This window comes from Porites lutea, chromosome 14 (assembly GCF_958299795.1).
Source record: "Porites lutea chromosome 14, jaPorLute2.1, whole genome shotgun sequence".
NCBI lineage: Eukaryota > Metazoa > Cnidaria > Anthozoa > Scleractinia > Poritidae > Porites > Porites lutea.
Window position 1 is genome coordinate 13,768,673 of NC_133214.1, and position 19,172 is coordinate 13,787,844.

The 19,172-nt window shown below is 39.0% G+C and overlaps 2 protein-coding genes across 2 annotated transcripts in view; one reads left to right on the forward strand and one right to left on the reverse strand.

Annotated features, from left to right (window-relative positions):
• On the forward strand, positions 1 to 17,763 carry LOC140925315 (putative N-acetylated-alpha-linked acidic dipeptidase). The gene is made up of 18 exons (XM_073375320.1): positions 1 to 106; positions 1,151 to 1,489; positions 3,787 to 4,072; positions 5,324 to 5,446; positions 5,645 to 5,828; positions 6,404 to 6,494; positions 7,721 to 7,816; positions 8,071 to 8,156; positions 9,087 to 9,206; positions 9,593 to 9,675; positions 10,232 to 10,295; positions 10,740 to 10,807; positions 11,256 to 11,338; positions 12,844 to 12,934; positions 14,302 to 14,560; positions 16,146 to 16,227; positions 16,741 to 16,833; positions 17,005 to 17,763. Exons 1-18 carry the CDS (start codon positions 36 to 38, stop codon positions 17,180 to 17,182), a joined length of 2,397 nt encoding a protein of 798 aa, XP_073231421.1. The 5' UTR covers positions 1 to 35; the 3' UTR covers positions 17,183 to 17,763.
• LOC140925313 (protein mono-ADP-ribosyltransferase PARP14-like) overlaps positions 16,871 to 19,172 on the reverse strand; it is a 21,489-nt gene continuing 19,187 nt past the window's right edge. The window contains exon 4 of the mRNA XM_073375318.1: positions 16,871 to 17,100. Within this exon, the coding sequence (XP_073231419.1) occupies positions 17,075 to 17,100 (26 nt within the window). The 3' untranslated portion in view covers positions 16,871 to 17,074. The remainder of the gene's footprint in view (positions 17,101 to 19,172) is intronic.

Genomic DNA, 19,172 nt, shown 5'->3' on the forward strand with positions numbered 1-19,172 from the left:
TTTTCCCCAGGGCATAAACGGTCATATATCGGGTCATGTTAATGAAAGAAGCAAGGAAGAGACGTCATAAAAACGGACATGACAACAGCAAAATTAACTATGTAAAGTAAGTCAGGCTGAACAATTTCTTTTTCATTTTAAAATCCGGAAATTGTCACAAGCATTAGGTGAGCTCTTGACTCCATTGAAACCACGGAAAGACGAAATGTATTGCAATATGATATCGCGAAATATAAATTTAAATTTTCTCTTTTCATTTAAAAGTTACATTGTGAAACTTTTTTGTCGCTTGATATTTACTATTACTGTTTGTACACTTTTATTAAAAAATCATATATACCTCAGTAAATTAGTACAAGTTTGCAAATTGGAAGAAAATTAAAATAACAATTGATCACAGTTAAATTGTAAAAAATTATATTGCACTCGAGCCAAATGTGTTTCGTTAATCTTTCCTATGGGATTTAATTTCAAATCTACGCAAACGGAAAGCTGACGCAAAGCAAAATAATTCGAAATTGGAATTTTTTAGTAAAAAGGTTAATCTGAGATGTATTAAAAAAGAAATAATTTGCAATAAACTTCACGTCCTGCGATAAGACAACCACTTCCAGTATGAGCATATTTTTAACTGCAAATACCGTCTACACTGGTTTGTCGGTGTTCTGCCTCAGCTAGTAATTTGCCCTAAAACAATAATAAATCTCGAATTCGAAATACAAATAATCTTTCATTATACTGTTTTGATACCATATTATTGTATTCTATTGAAATCTGCAATAAATTGGGATGCTGTAGGAAGTCTTTTTGTAAAACGCAGTGAGCGACGTCTTTCCAGTTTTCCCTCAAAACAAGTAAAGTAAAAGAACTACTGATGCTAAGTCAGTTTATATAATTATTTAAACTGCTTGTGCCTCTTGAGCTTCAACAAGTAAAAAAAATAAAAAAATAAGTTGCATGCGAGCATTTGCTAAATAGTTTTCAAGAAAAGGGGGATTACATATCTCTCACACCGCGAGAACTGGGACATCTGTTTTGAAGGCGTGGTCACCCATTTTTTCACACATTTGTCGTTTTGGAGGCATGCAGCCAGCGCTCTTGCTGCAAATTCCCAGGATTTATTTAAATTTCTTTGAAATTGCAACTTAAGCTTGATCCCGATGGATAAACCAGACACATCGCACTTGTTTGACACTAAAATGGAGCTACATCCCGAAGAGGAGAGCTTCGCTCAACCTACCATCATCTTGAAGAACAGCAACCCCTCTAACCGATGTAACAGCGTACGCATCGCTGGAATCATACTTGTGGTTGCTCTTATAGCTGCTGCATTTATTGGCGGGTATTTGGTACGAAGAGCTGTATCAAAGTCATCGAAGTGTGAAACAAATGGCGATACCTCACGACCGACGTCCTCGCCGCGTCACAGCGTTCGACTTCAGGACATCTTGGCGGATATGTCCGCGGAGAACATTGAACTCAATTTGAGGTTGGTTTATAGCTCCTTGGTTTTTCTTGTCGTCTTGAATAGACTTTTATCAGTAAAAAAAAAATCACCTTGTTGTTAATCGTTTGATGCAGTTCGTCAGGTCAGATTGAGTGGTTGTTTCTATTTCTTTGTGATTTCTTATCGCTTGCTTGATCAGCTGTTTCGTGATATATATTGATCGCCTGGCTTCGCTTGGGGGCGTTTCTGTTTTCTTTCTTTCTTTTTTTTTTTTTGCAGCATTTTCATACCGAAAATCGACTTGCTATTTTCTATCATCCGACTGATATCGGAAATTTAAAATGGGCTATTGCATAAATTTTAAGATATATTATAAGTACCCCCCCCCCCCCCCCTTTCCCCCGTTTCGGTTGAGGACTTACTTTTATTTTCTACTACTCCCTGAAGATTGAATGAAATATTCACCCCTGAAGACTTCCATAAAATATGGGTTTCCCCTTGGAAGAGTTTTGTGAAAATTAAAGCCTCATCCCCAAAGAATTCCATATTATTTTACTCTACCCTAAAGAAATCCTCAATTTATAACCTACAGCTGAAGAATGCCATTAGTCCTTATCCGGGGGGGGGGGGGGGGGCGGGACAGGGTACAGATATCAAAACTAATGCAATAGCCCAAAATCAATTATGCAAGCCCCAGACCTACAATAACTTTTACATTTGAAGCATATCATGAGAATAAAAAAGCAACTACAGCAACACTATTACTATTGATCTCTTTTTAGATTTGGAGGAAGTTGCAATAATTATTATCAAAAGTAATAGAACCCTGGCTTAGTTTTTAATGGTCTGTATTTAGTAGAGTGCATCCAGGTAATACATCTACATGTACATATTTGCATGCATACCTTTCATCCCCTTATGGAAGTGTTTAGGCTGCGTAATCTTGTTCCTCAGTCTTTCTTTGTTCCGAAACGAAACGGAAACGTTTGCTAAGCAGGCTAGGAAGTTTGGTTCAGGATAGGGCTGGGAAAGGGAGGGAGAGATCAGGAGAGGGGTGGTGCATCTCAAGAGTAAGACCTTTCAGGGGTAGAATGCTGGCAGTTTCTTTTCGGCAGTGCATTTAGCAATAATAATTATTATTAGGCTAGTACTGTAGAGTGCTGCTTTTAAGTCCTGGGGCCCATTTCTCAAAAGTCCCAGTAACTTTTTAGGCCTGAAATCAAATAATCAAATCAAAAGATGAAGAATAAGAGCGCGGGTCCTGGTGAGCAAACTACGTCACTTTTGTTTCATTAACTGATAGTTGTATCATGTTAGATGCAAATCTATTGAATCCTCAATCTTGCATGTAAATTAAACAAAACAGCTTTACGGGCCAATTAAATATCGGAACTTTCGAGGAAACGAGCCCCTGGACTTATTCATCTTTCTATTAAGGGGTTTTAGGGCTGTTGTCTTCAAAATAATGAGGACTTGTATGGTTGGTACATGGATATATTTTCTGAAACAGTGCAATATATAGCAGCATGAATTATTTTGTGGCACTAGATTTGAACTAAATACATGTGGATCTAAATTCTCTGTCTGTAAAAAGCATTATTTCATTGTTATTACATCAACCGGCAGTTTGTATATATACATATATATCTGTGTGATTTTGCTAAAAGGTGCCCGCCAAGTTTTCGCTTGACCATGGGCATCGCCCATGTTCAAGCCAGTGTTGCCAGAAAAAAAACCAGGGGGCTTGCTGTCTTGCTAGGTGTCAGCAGAGAACCCAGGCCCAGTCCTATCCATGGGTGCGTGGCTGACTTGATTTCTGTCAAAACCAGGGGGGTAGGGAGGGGAGATTTTGTCACTTTGATTAGAGTTTCATGTCAGAAAGCATTGCAAAGTCAGAGAATTTTTCCTGTGGGCTAGGCCAGCCAAATCAATGCTGTGACTCATAATTATAATGCTACTAGCAGAGCTTGGGTGAAGTAACTGACTAGTCATAAGCTTCATGGATGGGGAGGGTGAGTAGTTGCTCCTTGGACTTGGCTGCCTAGAGACTCAGTACAGGCACCTTGTGTGAAATCCACATAGATATAATTAATTATTGTTACAGGTCAAAATTGAATTCAGGTTGAAATTTTTTAACCTAGGTTGATTTTGAATTTATTCACGAATTAGGGCTAGAGAATCAACCTTGGTTAAAAAATTTTGACCTGAATTTGATTTTGACCTGAAACATATATGTGTATACTAGTTAACTTTTGGGTATGTGTTGGTGGACATGTGCTTTTATTATTATTGTCAATTATTCATATAAAACAAATAAAATAATAGATTTTTTTTTTCAGAAACTTGACCCTCAAGCCTCATCACGCAAGCTCTAGTAGAAATGAAGAACTAGCAGAAAACATTAAACATCAATGGACAAGCTATGGATTTGATGTAAAATTTGTAAAGTACAATGTTTTACTTTCTTTCCCTGAGAAAGGAAAAATAAATGGAGCATCCCTTCTTGATGCAAATGGAACAGTTAAATTTTTAACAGCAAAAAATGAGGAGGTTGTGGAACCATTAGAAAATTCACCAGATGCATTACCTCCTTTTAGTGCATATTCCCCCACCGGGAAGGCAAAGGTAAATAATAATAATAATAATAATAATAATAATAATAATAATAATAATAATAATAATAATAATAATAGACAATTTTATTAAAAAATAATAATAATAATAATAATAATAAATTTTAATCTTCTAGCTAAGAGCTAAGAGGCAGCTGCAACCTTTAGGCACTATTAGAACCACTAATATTTGTCAGTGTCTTATATTTTGTTGGCCTTGTTGATCAGCGTCAAGAAAAATTACTGAAGAAATATGGGGTAGACCCCCGGGGAAAAGGGTACACATGTACTTGACCAATATTTGGGTATAGGTGAACCGCTGAGGGCTTGAAACTCTGACCCTGTTTAGTACAAAAAAATCCTAAAATATACAGGGAGGTTCGGTCCCAACATCTAACTCGTTATACAATGTACCCTTTTGCATACCTTTTTTGACAAAAAGGTACCCCTTTTGTATATCTGCTATTGACAACAAGGGTACTCCTTTCAAATACCTAGTTTAGAACTTTCAATCCCTTTTAACTGCTGTACATTCACTGTCTTTAAAATATGTTTTAAATACATACACACAAACCAGAACATTTTCTCAACTTTTTCACAGCCATAAAAATGCATCTGTTGGCTCTTTTGGGCCTTATTTCCAACCAAAACAACAGATTTCCCTACCCTTTCACATACACTGCATGTACTTCATCAAGAGAAATGCCTACCCTTTCATTACCTGAAGCCTAAAAAGGGTACCCTTTTTGGGTGGAGTTTCCCTGTATAAGCCATCATAGAGGGTACCCCCACCAGGGTTGGACACCTGCAGTTGTGTAAAAATTGTATTTGTAAATTATCATGCCATATAAAATTAATGTTTATGAAAGTGTTACACATAATAACTATTTAAAAGTCTGTCAATGGATATAATAAGGGAATAATTTTGTCCTTTAGCTGCTGAGGTGAATTATTAAGTTATCTCTTCTGGCTGATTGGCTATCTCAATGCTGTATATAACTAGTACAAATAGCATTTAGGAAAGATTTTCCTTGTCCAAGATTATTGTAGTTGAGCAGTAATGTGCCTTAAGTTCACGCATTTCGTACATGTACAGTGTACAGTGGAGGCCAAAGGAATTGCTATCACAGTACAGGCCACAGGAATTGCAATATTTTATTGCAGTCTACACTGTAGACCACAGGAATCGCAATCACTGTACAGTGTGAATTTGTGTACTCTTGACTGACTCAGTGTGATATTTTTAATTTCTTCTTACTTCCAGGGTGACTTAGTTTATGTTAATTATGGAAGACCTAGTGATTTCAAGATTTTGATTGACAAAGGAGTCAACTGCTCAGGCAAGATTGTCATTGTCAGATATGGGCGTGTCTTCAGAGGAGACAAGGTATTTTAGCCCCTTAAACAAGCAAACCAGGGAAAAGAGCACCCCGCTACCAGAGTGCCCTAGAGAGCTTGCTCATAAGCTATGTCATCCATCTGCAGGACTTCTTGTTCCCTTGAGAGGATAGGCCTTTGTTCATTGATGATTTCAATATGCAGGATATTTTTTAAGTGTTCCACTTTATTTATTCCCTTATTTCAGGTGACTAATGCTCAGAAATATGGAGCAAAAGCCATTCTAATATACAATGACCCCCAGGATTCTGCCCCTGTACCAGATGAAGATCTCTACCCCCATGGCTGGTGGCTGCCTCGCTCAGGAGTACAGCGTGGCTCCATTCTTTTGGGTACTGGCGACCCACTAACTCCAAGATACCCTTCCAAAGGTACAGGAGAAATGTTCCGGTTTGATTAACTGCTGTAGGGTAATAATGAGGCTCTCTATGGCTTTTTTTCAATTTGTAGTCAAAGTCGTGACAATCGCCATTGATGAAATGATGATCTTAGAAATTATAGCAACAATCGCTTTGCCATTCCAGTCAAGTTTGACAACCGAATTACGTAATTTTATGTAACCTGCCCATCAAAATAAATTATTATGAAAGTGACATTCTTGAAACATACAGGGTTGTCACTAAGATTTCAAGTTGCCAGGTAAATACAACAAGTAGGCTGGGAATCAAACGGCTAGGGATTTCTTTTGGTTCTAATTTTCTTCTATTTTCCAATAGAGTAGCCGGGAGCCACTCTCTTAGTAGCCAGGGATTTTTCCCCGGCCCCCGGCTCTTATTGACAACCCTGAACATAAACCTCCTTTGAAGCTGGCCGTTATCAAGTTTGACCATACATGTATACAAACATTTGTGGCTGATTTTCATAATTATCCTTCACATCTCATGCATACTAAATTTGAGGTTCTTTTTACAATTATAATAAAGTCGTGTTGTTGTTTTTGCTTTAGATGGTGTATTAAGGAAAAACTCAGCCCTGATTAAGATGCCTCATATTCCTGCTCACCCAATCTCTGCAGAGGATGCAGAACAGTTCTTGAGGTTTGAATTTCAAAATTATAATCATATTCTCTGTAGAAAATTTAATATTAACCACAGCGTAGTAAAAAAATTAATAAATTATAATAAAAATTAATTATTGTTGAACCTTCCATAAGCTACCATGCCCAAAATTTAAAGATTTAATTGTCACTTAAGGTAGTTGTTCACTTACGACTATTTATTTGCAGGCGGTCTCTTCCTAAAAATGGTTTTGAACACATCTACAGTTTGGAAGAGATTTATGGCGTGCAATTTATAAATTATACAATATGTTTAATTTCATGTCATCACTAAACGTTCTTTGCATACCCATAATTTATTAATAAATACACATACACATGAGTAATGTAGTACATTCAGTGAATATACATGTAGAGTTCATTTACCAAGTCTCAAGTGTTCATAGAGGTCAAACCAAGCGTTAAATGGTCATTTTAAAGAGGGTAAAAGCAGTGGAAAATTTTAAAACCATTATCCGTTAAACATGGTCACAGTTTCTTGCGAGAGGTGGTCGTTTATGAGAGGTTCTAACTGTAGTAGTTTCACTTTGAAGGGTGTTTCCAATAAGTGGTCGCCTGTGGGAGGTGGTGGCTTTATGCAAGAGGTGGTCAATGGTGGAAATTGAACTGTAGTTAGTAGTAAATCACACATTTTTAGTTAATAGTGAACCACAGATTAGGAAATGCAACTGTAGTCTTCAACCAAAACTACTCATGAGATTACTAGCTGGGAGTCACACAAGGTACTTATTAGCCTGTTCCAGGCTCTGAGATAGTAGGGAAGATGCAAAAGTGAAAGGCATGTGAAAAGTTGGTGGGGCGGGAAAAAGGAACCCTTTCTCAATTCAGCAGACCCGACTATCTCAAAGCCTGGAACAGGCTCGGTACTTCTGAGTGTTATAGACCGAAATTGAATTCAGATGGGGATTTTTTAACCTTGGTTGATTTTCCATTTTCTCCTTTGTCTTCTAAACTTACAGTAACTATGAATCAACCTCGTTCCCAGGGTTCTCTCCTACCCGCCCTACGTAGGGCGGGTAGGAGAGAACCCTGGGAACGAGGTTGACTATGAATAAAGTGGACTAGGAAACACAGTTTCCAAGGTGAAAAATGTGAATATAAAGGTGAAGATGTGATTTTTCAGTGATGTCCTGAACACAGTGTATGGATCTGTATCATTAGATCTTCAGCTCCATCAATGAGCTTTTCATTTTCTACTCTTCTTAGTCGACTGAGTGGTGACAAAGCCCCAGATGACTGGCAAGGGGGATTAAATATCACATATCGACTTGGTCCAGGATTCATTGATCCTTACAAAGACTGGTAATATTCATTGTTGTTTTTGTTCTTAAAATTTTGGTCATATCTTTTTCAAGATGAAGTAAAATAATACTTAGACTTGAATTTGAATTTTGAGTGATAGAATTACTGCTAGAAAAATGTACATTAATGTCTTGAAACTGCCGAAAAACTAGCAGATATTTTCAAGACAGGCAACTATTGCATTTGGCTTTTGTATAAATTATGTTAATAAACAGTTCTCAGTTCTTGTTTGTTGTTCTGTTTTTGTCTATTAGGAAAGTTGAGGTGGAAACAAATAACAATCACACTAGACGAGATATCTACAACGTCATTGCTGTTTTAAGGGGATCTGTTGAACCAGGTGGGTTTCCCTGTGCATATTATAACGTCATTGCTGTTTATTAAAGTAAAACTGTAGAACCAGGTGGGTGTTCCTGTGCATGCTTTTCACCTATGCTACTGATGTAACAGTTCAAGTCGTCCGAAATTCGATTAAACCAGAGTTATGTCGCCCGAAATTTATAGTTATATGTCGTCCGAGATCCTGAGCTATGTCACGCGAAATTTTAGTCAAGTGTAAAACAGAGAGAAACGTCCCGTTCTTTAAGCTATGAGACGAAACAAGCGCGTTAAGAGTGCAGTTTATCTCGTGCTTTAACCCTGCCTTGACAAGACGAAGCAAGCGCGTTATATGAGTAATATATCTCGTTCTTTAAGGCTTGATGAGACTTAAAACGCGCAAAAATGTGTATTTTAGGATATGTTTCTTAGGATGTTGTTAAGCACGATAAAATTTTGGGCAACTTAACTCAGCATTTGGGGCAACTCTACTGAATGGCTATGTTCACACTAGAACCGGATAGCTTTTGCGCCGGCACGAAAACCAAATAACCATATAGAGCGATTTTCGTATGACTTTGAAATGAAAACGCGGGAACAAAACAGAAACAACCAACGAACGGAAATAGAGCGAATTGATTGGTTTATCGAGCGGATACAAATGCACGTGGCTTTTGGTGGGATTAGCGAACGCTCGAGTGAAAAAAACGTCATGCCTGAAGAACTTTCTAGAAATCAATCGATACTTCGCTTTCACGTCATACTGCAAGACGATTGGTCAATCGAACAATGCCTTCTCCATATTAGTGTTTTCTTTGGCGGGAAAACGAAGAGGCCGTGTTTTGATCTTTTCATCCATTGGCTGATAAAACAAATAAAGAACACTTACTGAAACCAGTTTTTAAGCTACCCATGCAGTTGATTTATTTTAACTACTCCTGTTATTTCATAGACAGATTAGTTTTGATTGGTAATCACCGTGATGCCTGGGTGTTTGGTGGTATTGATCCTTCAAGTGGAACTGCTTGTATGATGGAAGTTGCAAAGGCCCTTGGGAAAAAGTACAAACAAGGTAGGAAACAAACTTTCTAAAATTATGTTTGCGGTTTTCAGCCCTGTTAAGAGAATATATGGCTCCGGGAACTAGGACAGCTCAGCTTTGTTCACGTGTCGATATTTATCATGTTGTTGCTCCTTATGCTTGGCAACAAGAACGCTCTTGAAAGCGTCTACTCGAGCTTGCTTGGAGATTAGATAAGAAGCGAGAAGGTGATTAATTCTACACGAAACGGGATTTCCACGCTAAAAGTTTTTCACGTCCTACTTTATCGACGGTCGAGTAATCTTCAGGATATTTACTTTTTATATTGTATTCGACGATTTGTTCCTGAATTGCTCAAATGTATGTTTTTTTCTATGAAGATGCTTTGTAACATTTTTTTTTTCTTTTTTTCTTAGGGTGGAGACCACGCCGGTCAATTGTTCTGTGCAGTTGGGGAGGTGAAGAATATGGCCTTTTGGGATCTACTGAGTGGGTTGAGGTGTGTAAGACTCTAAACAGATCGTAAACTTAAAACATTTCGCTGCCAGATTTACCAATTCAACGACCTGTTCCCTGTTGGCTTGTTAGCTCAACTGGTAAGGGCGCTGTACCGGTATAGCGGAGGACAAGGGTTCGAATCCCGTACAAGCCTGAATTTTTTCAGGCTTTCTTTTCGCAACTGCAAAAGTTGCGTCTATAACTACGATGATCTTCTTTCATATAATTCTCTACCCCGCAGTTCTCATATATGATTTCATATATTCATAACATAGATTTATTTGTTTCGCCACGCAATGCTTATTAGCACGAATGTGGAGAGACGTTGACATGATGACTTATACTGCGAACGCTCTCACATTTTTGTTTTGAGTCAGAGGACATAAAACAGTTTTCCCTAGCTTCTTTTAGTGGGGGAAGGGAAACGGAGTAGGTGCGGCTGGGGACAGCAGAGCTGGTTGGTTTAGATAAAAAGACTCAGTAAGTAATTTTCAGTTTCATTTTTCCTGTTGCCTATAATTTATGGTGATATATTTTTCTTTGTCTTCCGTTATCAGGACAACATTCATCTGCTGTACCAGCGAGCTGTAGCCTATTTGAATGTTGATTCCCCGATACGAGGTACAGACATGTGACCGTTTTTATTCGAAATGATCACTTGACAACTTTGTCAACAAGCGCTTTTTTTACGTTGGGCGGGGCATTTGTTGTTGTAAAGATCGACCTAAAAATGCTTATACTTTCCTTAAAAGCTGGTGAGGTTAAAATATTTTATAGTAAATCGTATACTTGATATAGAATAATGCTTTTTTTTTCTAGTGGAAGTGTAGTTAGTTGCTCTAACTAGTTAACGGGCACTCCACTGAAATAATCGAAAGCAAATAGTTAAAATAGCACAACAGGTTTAGAAACCTCGAGGCAAACCTGTTGGCTATTTACAAGCATAGCCGAGGATTTTGAACTCTGGATGACCAAGAAACAAATCCATCCAAACTTTTTTGTATTGATTTTACCTGTATCCCGTATTCTGTTTTTTATTTTATTTTATTATTATTATTTTTTTAGGGAATTACAGCCTGTTTGTCCGTGCGAGTCCTCTTCTTCATCAAGTATTATACAATGCTTCAAAACAGGTGATATATGACTATGTGATGTAATTTGCATCACAGTCAAACATCCTTATCATCATCATCATCATCATCATCATCATCATCATCATCATCATCATCATCATCATCATCATCATTATACTCAGCATCGCCTTCATCATTATGAGCATCAACATCGTCATTATCATTATAATGATCGTCACCGTCGTCCCTTCCTATCAACACCAGCATCACGTTGCATTTTTCTATTAGGACAGGGAGCCATGAAATGTTCAGGGTATTGTCCCTCTTTGACCTAGGAGAAAACCTTGAAAAAGGTGAAAATTAAGTGGTTTGAAGCCACATTGCGTTTACGCGGGACAGAAAAGCTAGTTTTGGCTGAATGCCAGTGTTGGGGACACGGTAAATTTGCCTCCTTCAGGCACATTTTAGATAAAACTGTGATATAAAGCTGAAAATTCGTCTTTTTCAGGTGAAAAATCCCGTGGACGAAAATCAGTCCGTTTATGAAAACTGGCTGGACAAATTCCCAGCTGCTGACGGACGAAATCCTGTGTGAGTATAAACCGAGTGAAACGCCTTTGTCGATCTCAAAAATAGCTACAGCTCTCGTTGAACAGAATACAACCCCTCTCTGTGCTCGTTCAACATCGTTCAACATTTTGAATTTTATTATTACTTAATATTTAACACAACACAATACACATTTCAACAATAATTGTGTTTTGGTTGACAAGTGTTGAACCACGTATCAGTGGTTTTACGATCATTTCATAATGTCCAGAAGTGGCCAAAGTAAAAATGCGACAAAATTTGCAGATTTCCTCGTTTAAAATGCTGAAAAACCAATCGCACCTTGTGATCATACTGCCTTAGAGGCTTCTTTTGAATGGCCACACCATAGAATTTTGTTCACGGACTGAAAGTTAGAACGGCTTTTTACACAGACTCCATCATTGGTATCAAGTCACCTCGCCACCAAGAAATGTAATATCCTTATACTTATCGAAAGGACAAGTCTCTAAAAGAAAATTCTTTCCCTTTAAATTTACAACGAAATTTAAGGAAGTAAGGGTCGTGTGATAATATTACCCTACTTTCCTAAGAGGGGCTGTTGGATTTTAAGTAAATCGCACCTCTTGGGCATAAGAATAAGCCGTATTGAGGTATTAAAAAGTCGCAATTATTCACAAAAAAAATAAAGCTAAATGTGAGACGTCTGACGCAAGGAGTCAATTACTATGGAAAAACTTGTATTTGGACTTGAGGAAGAAGTATCAGTCCCAGGTAAGTAAACAGTGTAAATATTACGTGGTGGCGAGTCGACTTCTTGAAATGACCGTAAACCCCATCATTCACTCCTAGAGTGAAAGGTCTAAAGTAAAACAAGCATAAACAAAATGATATGTTTTAAAGGCATCGTAATAGCAGACAGTCAGGCCTTAAACTATTAGGTTCCCCGATAAAAAGGGGGAACGTAACAAGCCAACTAAGCATATGTCCTCGGAGCGAACGACTTCGTCAATGCTAAACACCATCCCTGAAAGAAACCTGAAACCTCTGCCAGCAGGATATTTTAGTGTCTTTCAAACGTTTTCACGTTTTGTTGCCAAATTAAATTTCTTTTACTGAAATTGTGAAAGTTCAATGTGCGCCCAGCCCTGAGTAAGTGCTCACCTTGAATAAGCGCCCACTCTCAAGGTCCAAAAATTTAATCAGCGCCCAGGGCACTTGAGCAAATAAATACCGTACATACGGTAGGTGCCTGTTTACATGGAGGTTGGGGAACCCAGGTGGGTGAGGTAGCCCGCTTAGGTGGTGTAACCCGCCTGTCCATGTAATCTCGCATTTTAATTTCATCCCGTTTACAAGACAGGTTACCCCATCTAAGCGGGTGACCTCACCTACCAGGGGGCCCCCACCTCCATGTAAACGGACCCTAAGTTGTGGGCTTGAGTTTTCTGAGTTTTTTAAACACCATGCCGGAAAGAAACCTGGAACCTCAGCCAGCAGGATTTCTTAATAGTGTCTTTCGGTCTTTCTTTTGTGTTTTTTTATAGAATTCGCCCTCTTGGGTCAGGCAGTGACTATTCTCCATTTTGTCAGAGAGCTGGGGTGCCGTCTGCCGATATAAGATATGTGTTTGACATGGTATGTGCCTTGCATTAATTATAGTAACTTTTTGACACGTATATTAAGTCAAATAAAAGTAGTGTTCCAGGGAAATAAAGAAAATGTCTATACCGAAAAAGTTTTAAATAGCAAACATCCATCCGTTGTTGCTTCCAGGTCTCGGGGAATGAGTTTCACTTGCGAGTAACCCTTTTTGTTTGTGATAAAGTTATGTGGTTTTTTTGTGGTCCATAAAGCCAGCTGTAAAGAATCTACTGACTATTTTGTTTTGCGGAAAACTGATTTACTTATTTGATTCTCAGTCGTGTAGAGATTTTTGCGCGACAGACGACCTGTCACTGAAGCGCCCAGAAACTCGAAGGTTTGTCCTAAGCGATGATACAAACCGGAACGCCTTACGATGTCCGTTATAACGAGAGTTGTAACAAGGAATGTCATTTTTAGGCGAAGTTTGTTTTTTGTCAAAACAACAGTAATTTTTGACGGTTTTACGGGTATTTAGTTTTTGTCCGTATAACAGTCGAGCCTCATGTGCGACCGCTTATCGAAAACACCAAACCTTTCCAGTCAAAACGTTACAGTTGGAACCTCTGGTAAACGACCACCTCCTGTAAGCGACCGCGACCACTTTTGGGCCTGACGGTTAATGATATTCCATTGTTTTTAACCTCTTGTAAGCGACCACTTGACGCATTCTTTGATCTCTATGGTCGCTGTGTGCACTATGCTACAGTGTACTAAGAATATACGAAAAACTTTAGTGACAACATGGAACTACACATGACGTAACTCAGACATTGCATGCAATAAATATCTTCCGTAAAGTAGATGTGTCTGGACCTCTCCTCGGAAGAAACCCCCTGTAGTTCGATTCTTGTAAGCGACCACCTCCCGTAAGCGACCACTCAGCCTTTCCATTTTAGTAGCTAGGTATACCAAAATCAAAGGTTATTAGAGACCTTTAGATTCGAGGAAGAGAACGACTACGAGTACGAGATTTGATTTAAAGTTTTTTCGCGTATGGTCAAAAAAGAGACACCCCAGAATTCTTCATTGTACTTTTTTCTCCCGAAACGTTAGCACTGTTATCGTTATTGAAGGAGGTTGAGCCCTCTTCTAATTGCAAAATGCTAAAAGTTCTAACATTGATAACTTGTTCCCGCCACTACGACACTCTCGCTAAAACTCGCAGTAGAATGACGACGGCTACCACGTTTTCCCGCCAAAATGACGCTGCCTCACGCGAGTACACTACTTACTGTTGAGGAAATCTGGTACTCGTAGTCTTTCTCTTCTTAGAATCTAAAGGTCTCTGATGTTGACTGTCGCAATCTTCCTTATTATATACTTAGCTTTTATGATTTACATTTACTTTTTGATTTCAGTTTAAGTTCCATAATATCTCCGCTTATCCAACGTATCACAGTTTGCATGACACATTTGCTTACGTCAAAACGTTCGTGGATCCTGAATTCAAGACTCATCTGGCGGTTGCGCAGTTCTGGGGCAGTGTTACATTCCTATTGGCTGAGACACCTGTCCTGCCAATCAACTGCTCGGATTACGCTGTTGCGCTGAATAAAGGCGTGTCCAACTTACAGAAAAAGTATCAAGGTGAATTAACCAAGAAAGGAATTTCGCTCGGTGAGTTTATTTTGTTCCTTCAACTTCGTAGCTAAACGTACGCTCAAACTACTGCCACTCAACAGCAAATATTGCTTAAAACAGAGCTGCTATGAATACCCCTGAATTTTACGATGTTTGACGTTTTATTTAAGCAACCTCAACAGTGATGGAACCGAAAACGTTACTTACAAAGTGATCTCGCGACTATTCTAACTCGCTTAGTTTTTCAAATGTTATGATATTTCCCCGGCCGCGGTTGTTCAAACGTTAGATAGCACTATCCACCGGATAAATCACTGTCCAGCGGATAAATATTAGGGAACCAATTGCGCTATCCAGTGGATAGAGATATATCCAGTGGATAACGTTATCCACCAGGAGATTAATTCGTGGGGACCACGTCAGAGTTCAAAAAGGGAAAGAAACATCTGTTCCCGAGTGTTTACGTTGTCCGTTGAGAATCATATTAGAAAGATTTATACGTTGTAGTTTTGCACTGACGATGAAGGAAAGTACTAGTTAAAAATTGTGATGCGTGTATGACGTTTCCTATCGTCGTTGCTGCAAGTCCTTTGTTAGCCCTGTTCTGAGCAAGTAGGGACCTGGTACGACGTATGACAACAGCAAAAACTAACATGGCGGACAGCAGTAAGCCAACTGTTAATCACGCTCTCAAAGATATTCTGACTGAAGAAGATATACCTATACTGTACCTGTTGCAACAGGGTGTTAAGGAATTCTGTAATAGTCAACATCAGTTGCATTTCTGGAACATAGCGGTGGTTGTGCGCCATGTTTGTTACCCGGGAGGGGGTACTGCTAGACTGCAAAACAGTCCTTATTTTTGCGTATTCAAGTACGCGCGAAAAGAAAAAAAAAGGTCTGAATCGAGGCTGAAAACAGAGAGAAAGACTGGGGAAAGCTAGACGGTTTTTATTTCTCTCGCCTCGCCTCCTCTTTCGCTTCATGCACGTGAGGCTCTTAGGCTATTCTTACGCTACATTAAACCGATTTTGAGAAAAAAAAAAAGAACCGACTGTTTTGCAGTCTAAGGTACTGCTGGGAATTCTTGGTGAAGGTGTGCCGCCCGGTTCTCCAAATACTGACCCGATTTCAGACCAAAAAAATGTCATTTTCCACACCCGCTTTCAGACCTGAGCACTAAAATCCGTACCCGTTTTAGGCAGAAATTATTTCATAATTACTTAGCTTAGAGTGCAAACAAAAAATTTCTTCAAATGTATTTCGAATTCGCATATTTCTATTTCTTTCTTATTCATGTGGAATTGAAATAATAAGTACGTTCATACGCTCCCGTAGTTTCCTCGAAAACCATACCCAATTCCAGACCAAAATGGGCAAAAAGGCCCAAAAACCCTACCCTTTGGGGCGGCACATACCTATTTGGCTTATCTAAGGGAGTACCCCCTCCTGGAATTTGTTGACCTTCATGCTGTCCCTCCAAACAATCCCGAGAATCTTTTATGGTGGCATATGTTACCATTTGTGATTACTCCCGGTAGGATCTTGCTGGCTCTGTCTCAGCTCGAAAGACAAAATTATTTCACTTACTGAACCCATTTATAACGGAATTTGATTTCAGAATTTTTGGCTAAGGCAGTGAAAAAGTTTAAAGAAGGAGTGAAGAACATGCAATCACTAATAAAAAATGTGGACATTTCAGAGTAAGTATTGGAATACAACTTAGCTTTTTGACACGAATCATCTCAATGACCTGTTCAACCAGCTCGCTTGTTAGCTCAAATTGGTAGATCGCCGCACCGGTATCGCAGAGTTCAAGGGTTCGAATCTCGTACAAACCTGAATTTCTTCAGGCTTCCTTGCGTTTATAACTACGATGATTTTCTGTCATGAAAGTTTTCACCCCAGAGTTCCTATTGCTGGTTTGCACGTGACGTCACGGCGGCCATGTTGGATGACAAGAACAAAAGCATTTTTCTCTTCTAGGGACTTTCAATATTTTCGTGTAAATTCTTGTAAGAAAAAATTATATTGTATTGCCATCCAACATGGCCGCCTTGTCACGTGGTTGCAAACCAAGATTATATGGTTTTTCATTATTTCACTCAACTTAGCATCTACAGGTTATATATCCCTTGTTAATTGCTGTTATTGATTTGCTTTACTTGAAAATTTTAAAAATTATTTTCTCGTCTGACAAATGAATTTTTTTTCAGTCCCTGGTCTCTCGCGTACATTAATGACCGTTTGAGTGGACTGGAAAAAAACTTCTTGAACCCGGAAGGACTGCCGGGAAGACCTCTTTACTGGTAAGTACTATTCATTCTCGAGAACTGTGTGAATGAATTTGTTTATATTGGTGAACAAAGAAGTTGCTGTGTAAGCCCAAAAACGCCTTGTTGAGCAATTTGCGAGGTTGTGATTGTATAACCATACTAAGTGCAATCTGTAAAACGGCTCCTCTTCTCCCGTTTTTCCAGGCATTCTATTTTCGCGCCAAGTCTTTTCAACTCCTACGCAAGTGCCACGTTTCCAGGCCTCCATGATGCTTTAGTGGACGCCGTGAACAATGGAACCTGGGCATTAGTTGAGGAAGAGTTATCTAACACTGTTGTAGCAATTGAATGGGCTGCACAATTTTTGAATTCAACGGTATAACACACGACTTTGCGTTGGGTGTTTGTCGGTTCGTTCTGTTGTATCAATTCTTGATTTTGTCCATGGAGAAAATAATATTTGTAATTATTTAGCGATTCTGTTTTTAAACTTAGGTAAGTTTTATCTGACTTTTAGGGCAGTGGATCAAAATTAGTAGTATCGTTTCTTTGAATGGCTAGAAACGTTTTTATCCTTGGATTGGCTTATTCAACAACGTGATGCAGGCCATCTTCTATTTATCTTGTAGCTGCGTTAACAAAGCGAGGATTGATGTTAGCTCAAACTTTCGCGGTCAAACAACTTTTGGTTTTGATTTCGTTTACGCCAAGAGGTCAATTTGGAAATTCCTGTTGTTACCGGAAAGTCGAGCGGTCAAAAACGATTTTCAATTCGCTCTCTGGCTTGAAAGCCTTTTGAAACGTGAATCAGTTTAAAAGCTGCTAAATCGTAAGTTTCTTGTTGCCCTGCGCGTTTTGCACGTTTCGGTAACTAATTTTGTTGAAGCAAATTAGCCCTAGGAAGTGTGTTTTCCATAAGCATAGAACCCCATGTTCACAATTCACATATCCTCAAAAAATCTCCTAAAACTATTTATTGAATGCTTTTGAAAACCGTCCTCAGTCAAGTCTCCTTCGCATCCATTTTTACGGTCGTCACGCAGGAGCGTTGTGTGACGAACCTAAGAGACTATGCTCAGTTAGCCTGCGTCAGAGATACTCTAAATCCTCTGTCAAATAGTTAGACGATGCGTGGGCCGGCTGCAACGTAAGCTATGGTCAGTGCTTATACTTTGTAGGTTTTGCCCCTATAATTTACAAGTAGAACTAACTACTTGGACACGTGCAAATTCATTCTTCTTCGGCCACTGCACGTCCCCAGGTTGCATAATTATTTTACATTTACGCTGGTATTCACAAGCTATTGGGTCGGAGAGGGAGACGTAAACAGGAGCGCAGAGCGTTATGATCTACTGGAAATCAGCGTTCCGATTCGGCGTGCGGCGCCGTCGCTCACGATCTCAGAGGGAAAATTAGACTATTGTCGGAATCGCTAGCTGAAGCGTAATAATATTATAGGGATGAACCGATCACAACGCTTGGGAACGAGCATTGTGATTGGTTTATTCTTCTGCTTCTGTTTACGACTCCGACAATCTAGTGGCCACTAGGTCATAAGCGACGGAGTCATAGCTGACGTCGGAAGAAAGTGATAGCGTTCTGATTCTCGTGACTCTGATTCCGTGATTTTATGATCCGCATACAACTCCGATTTAGTCATAAAGGGCACTTTTACAGCTTCGACTCCGAGTTCGTCAGAACTACGTTAAAACCAGAAGAGCCCGGCTGACCGAGCTGGCTCAGTTAGCCGAGATCAGATCTGGCTGAAGCCCTATTTCGTCTTTATTCGTACAAAAAAAAATTCAATGATTTCATGATTTCATACGTATGAAAGGCGTGTTAGACGAGTCAACGAAGGTCTTAGTTCATCGCGCTGGAAATTTTCCAGTGTTAACACTTCAGCCCAATATACTGGGACTAATCGTGTCCAGGTGATGACGAAAGATCTTTCAAAACTGCCGCAAAGAAAATCTATGTAAGAAAATCTAGCGTTTTCTACTTTCCCGCTCGTTTCTTAGGCCGCTCGTTGTGTCGTGACGACACAAATTTTGTGTTTGGTGTTTATCTACTAAACAATTCAAGCCAGATGCTTGGTTTAAAATTTCTCATTTAAACACAATACCGGGATCATTATCAGACCCTTAGTTTGTGTAACGCCTCGTTACAAGACATGTTTTTTTTTAAAGTTTAAGTAAAAGTAATCCAGATTCCAAATATTTAAGTAAGAAAATCGGTGAAATGATTAAAATTATTTTGAAATGTTTAGTTGCTCTGATTTTTATATAAGTTAAATTTAACTCCAAATTTCGCTAGACAAGTTTGGATGAAATTTATTGAAAAATTATTTTTCACAAACATGCAATATCAAGAGG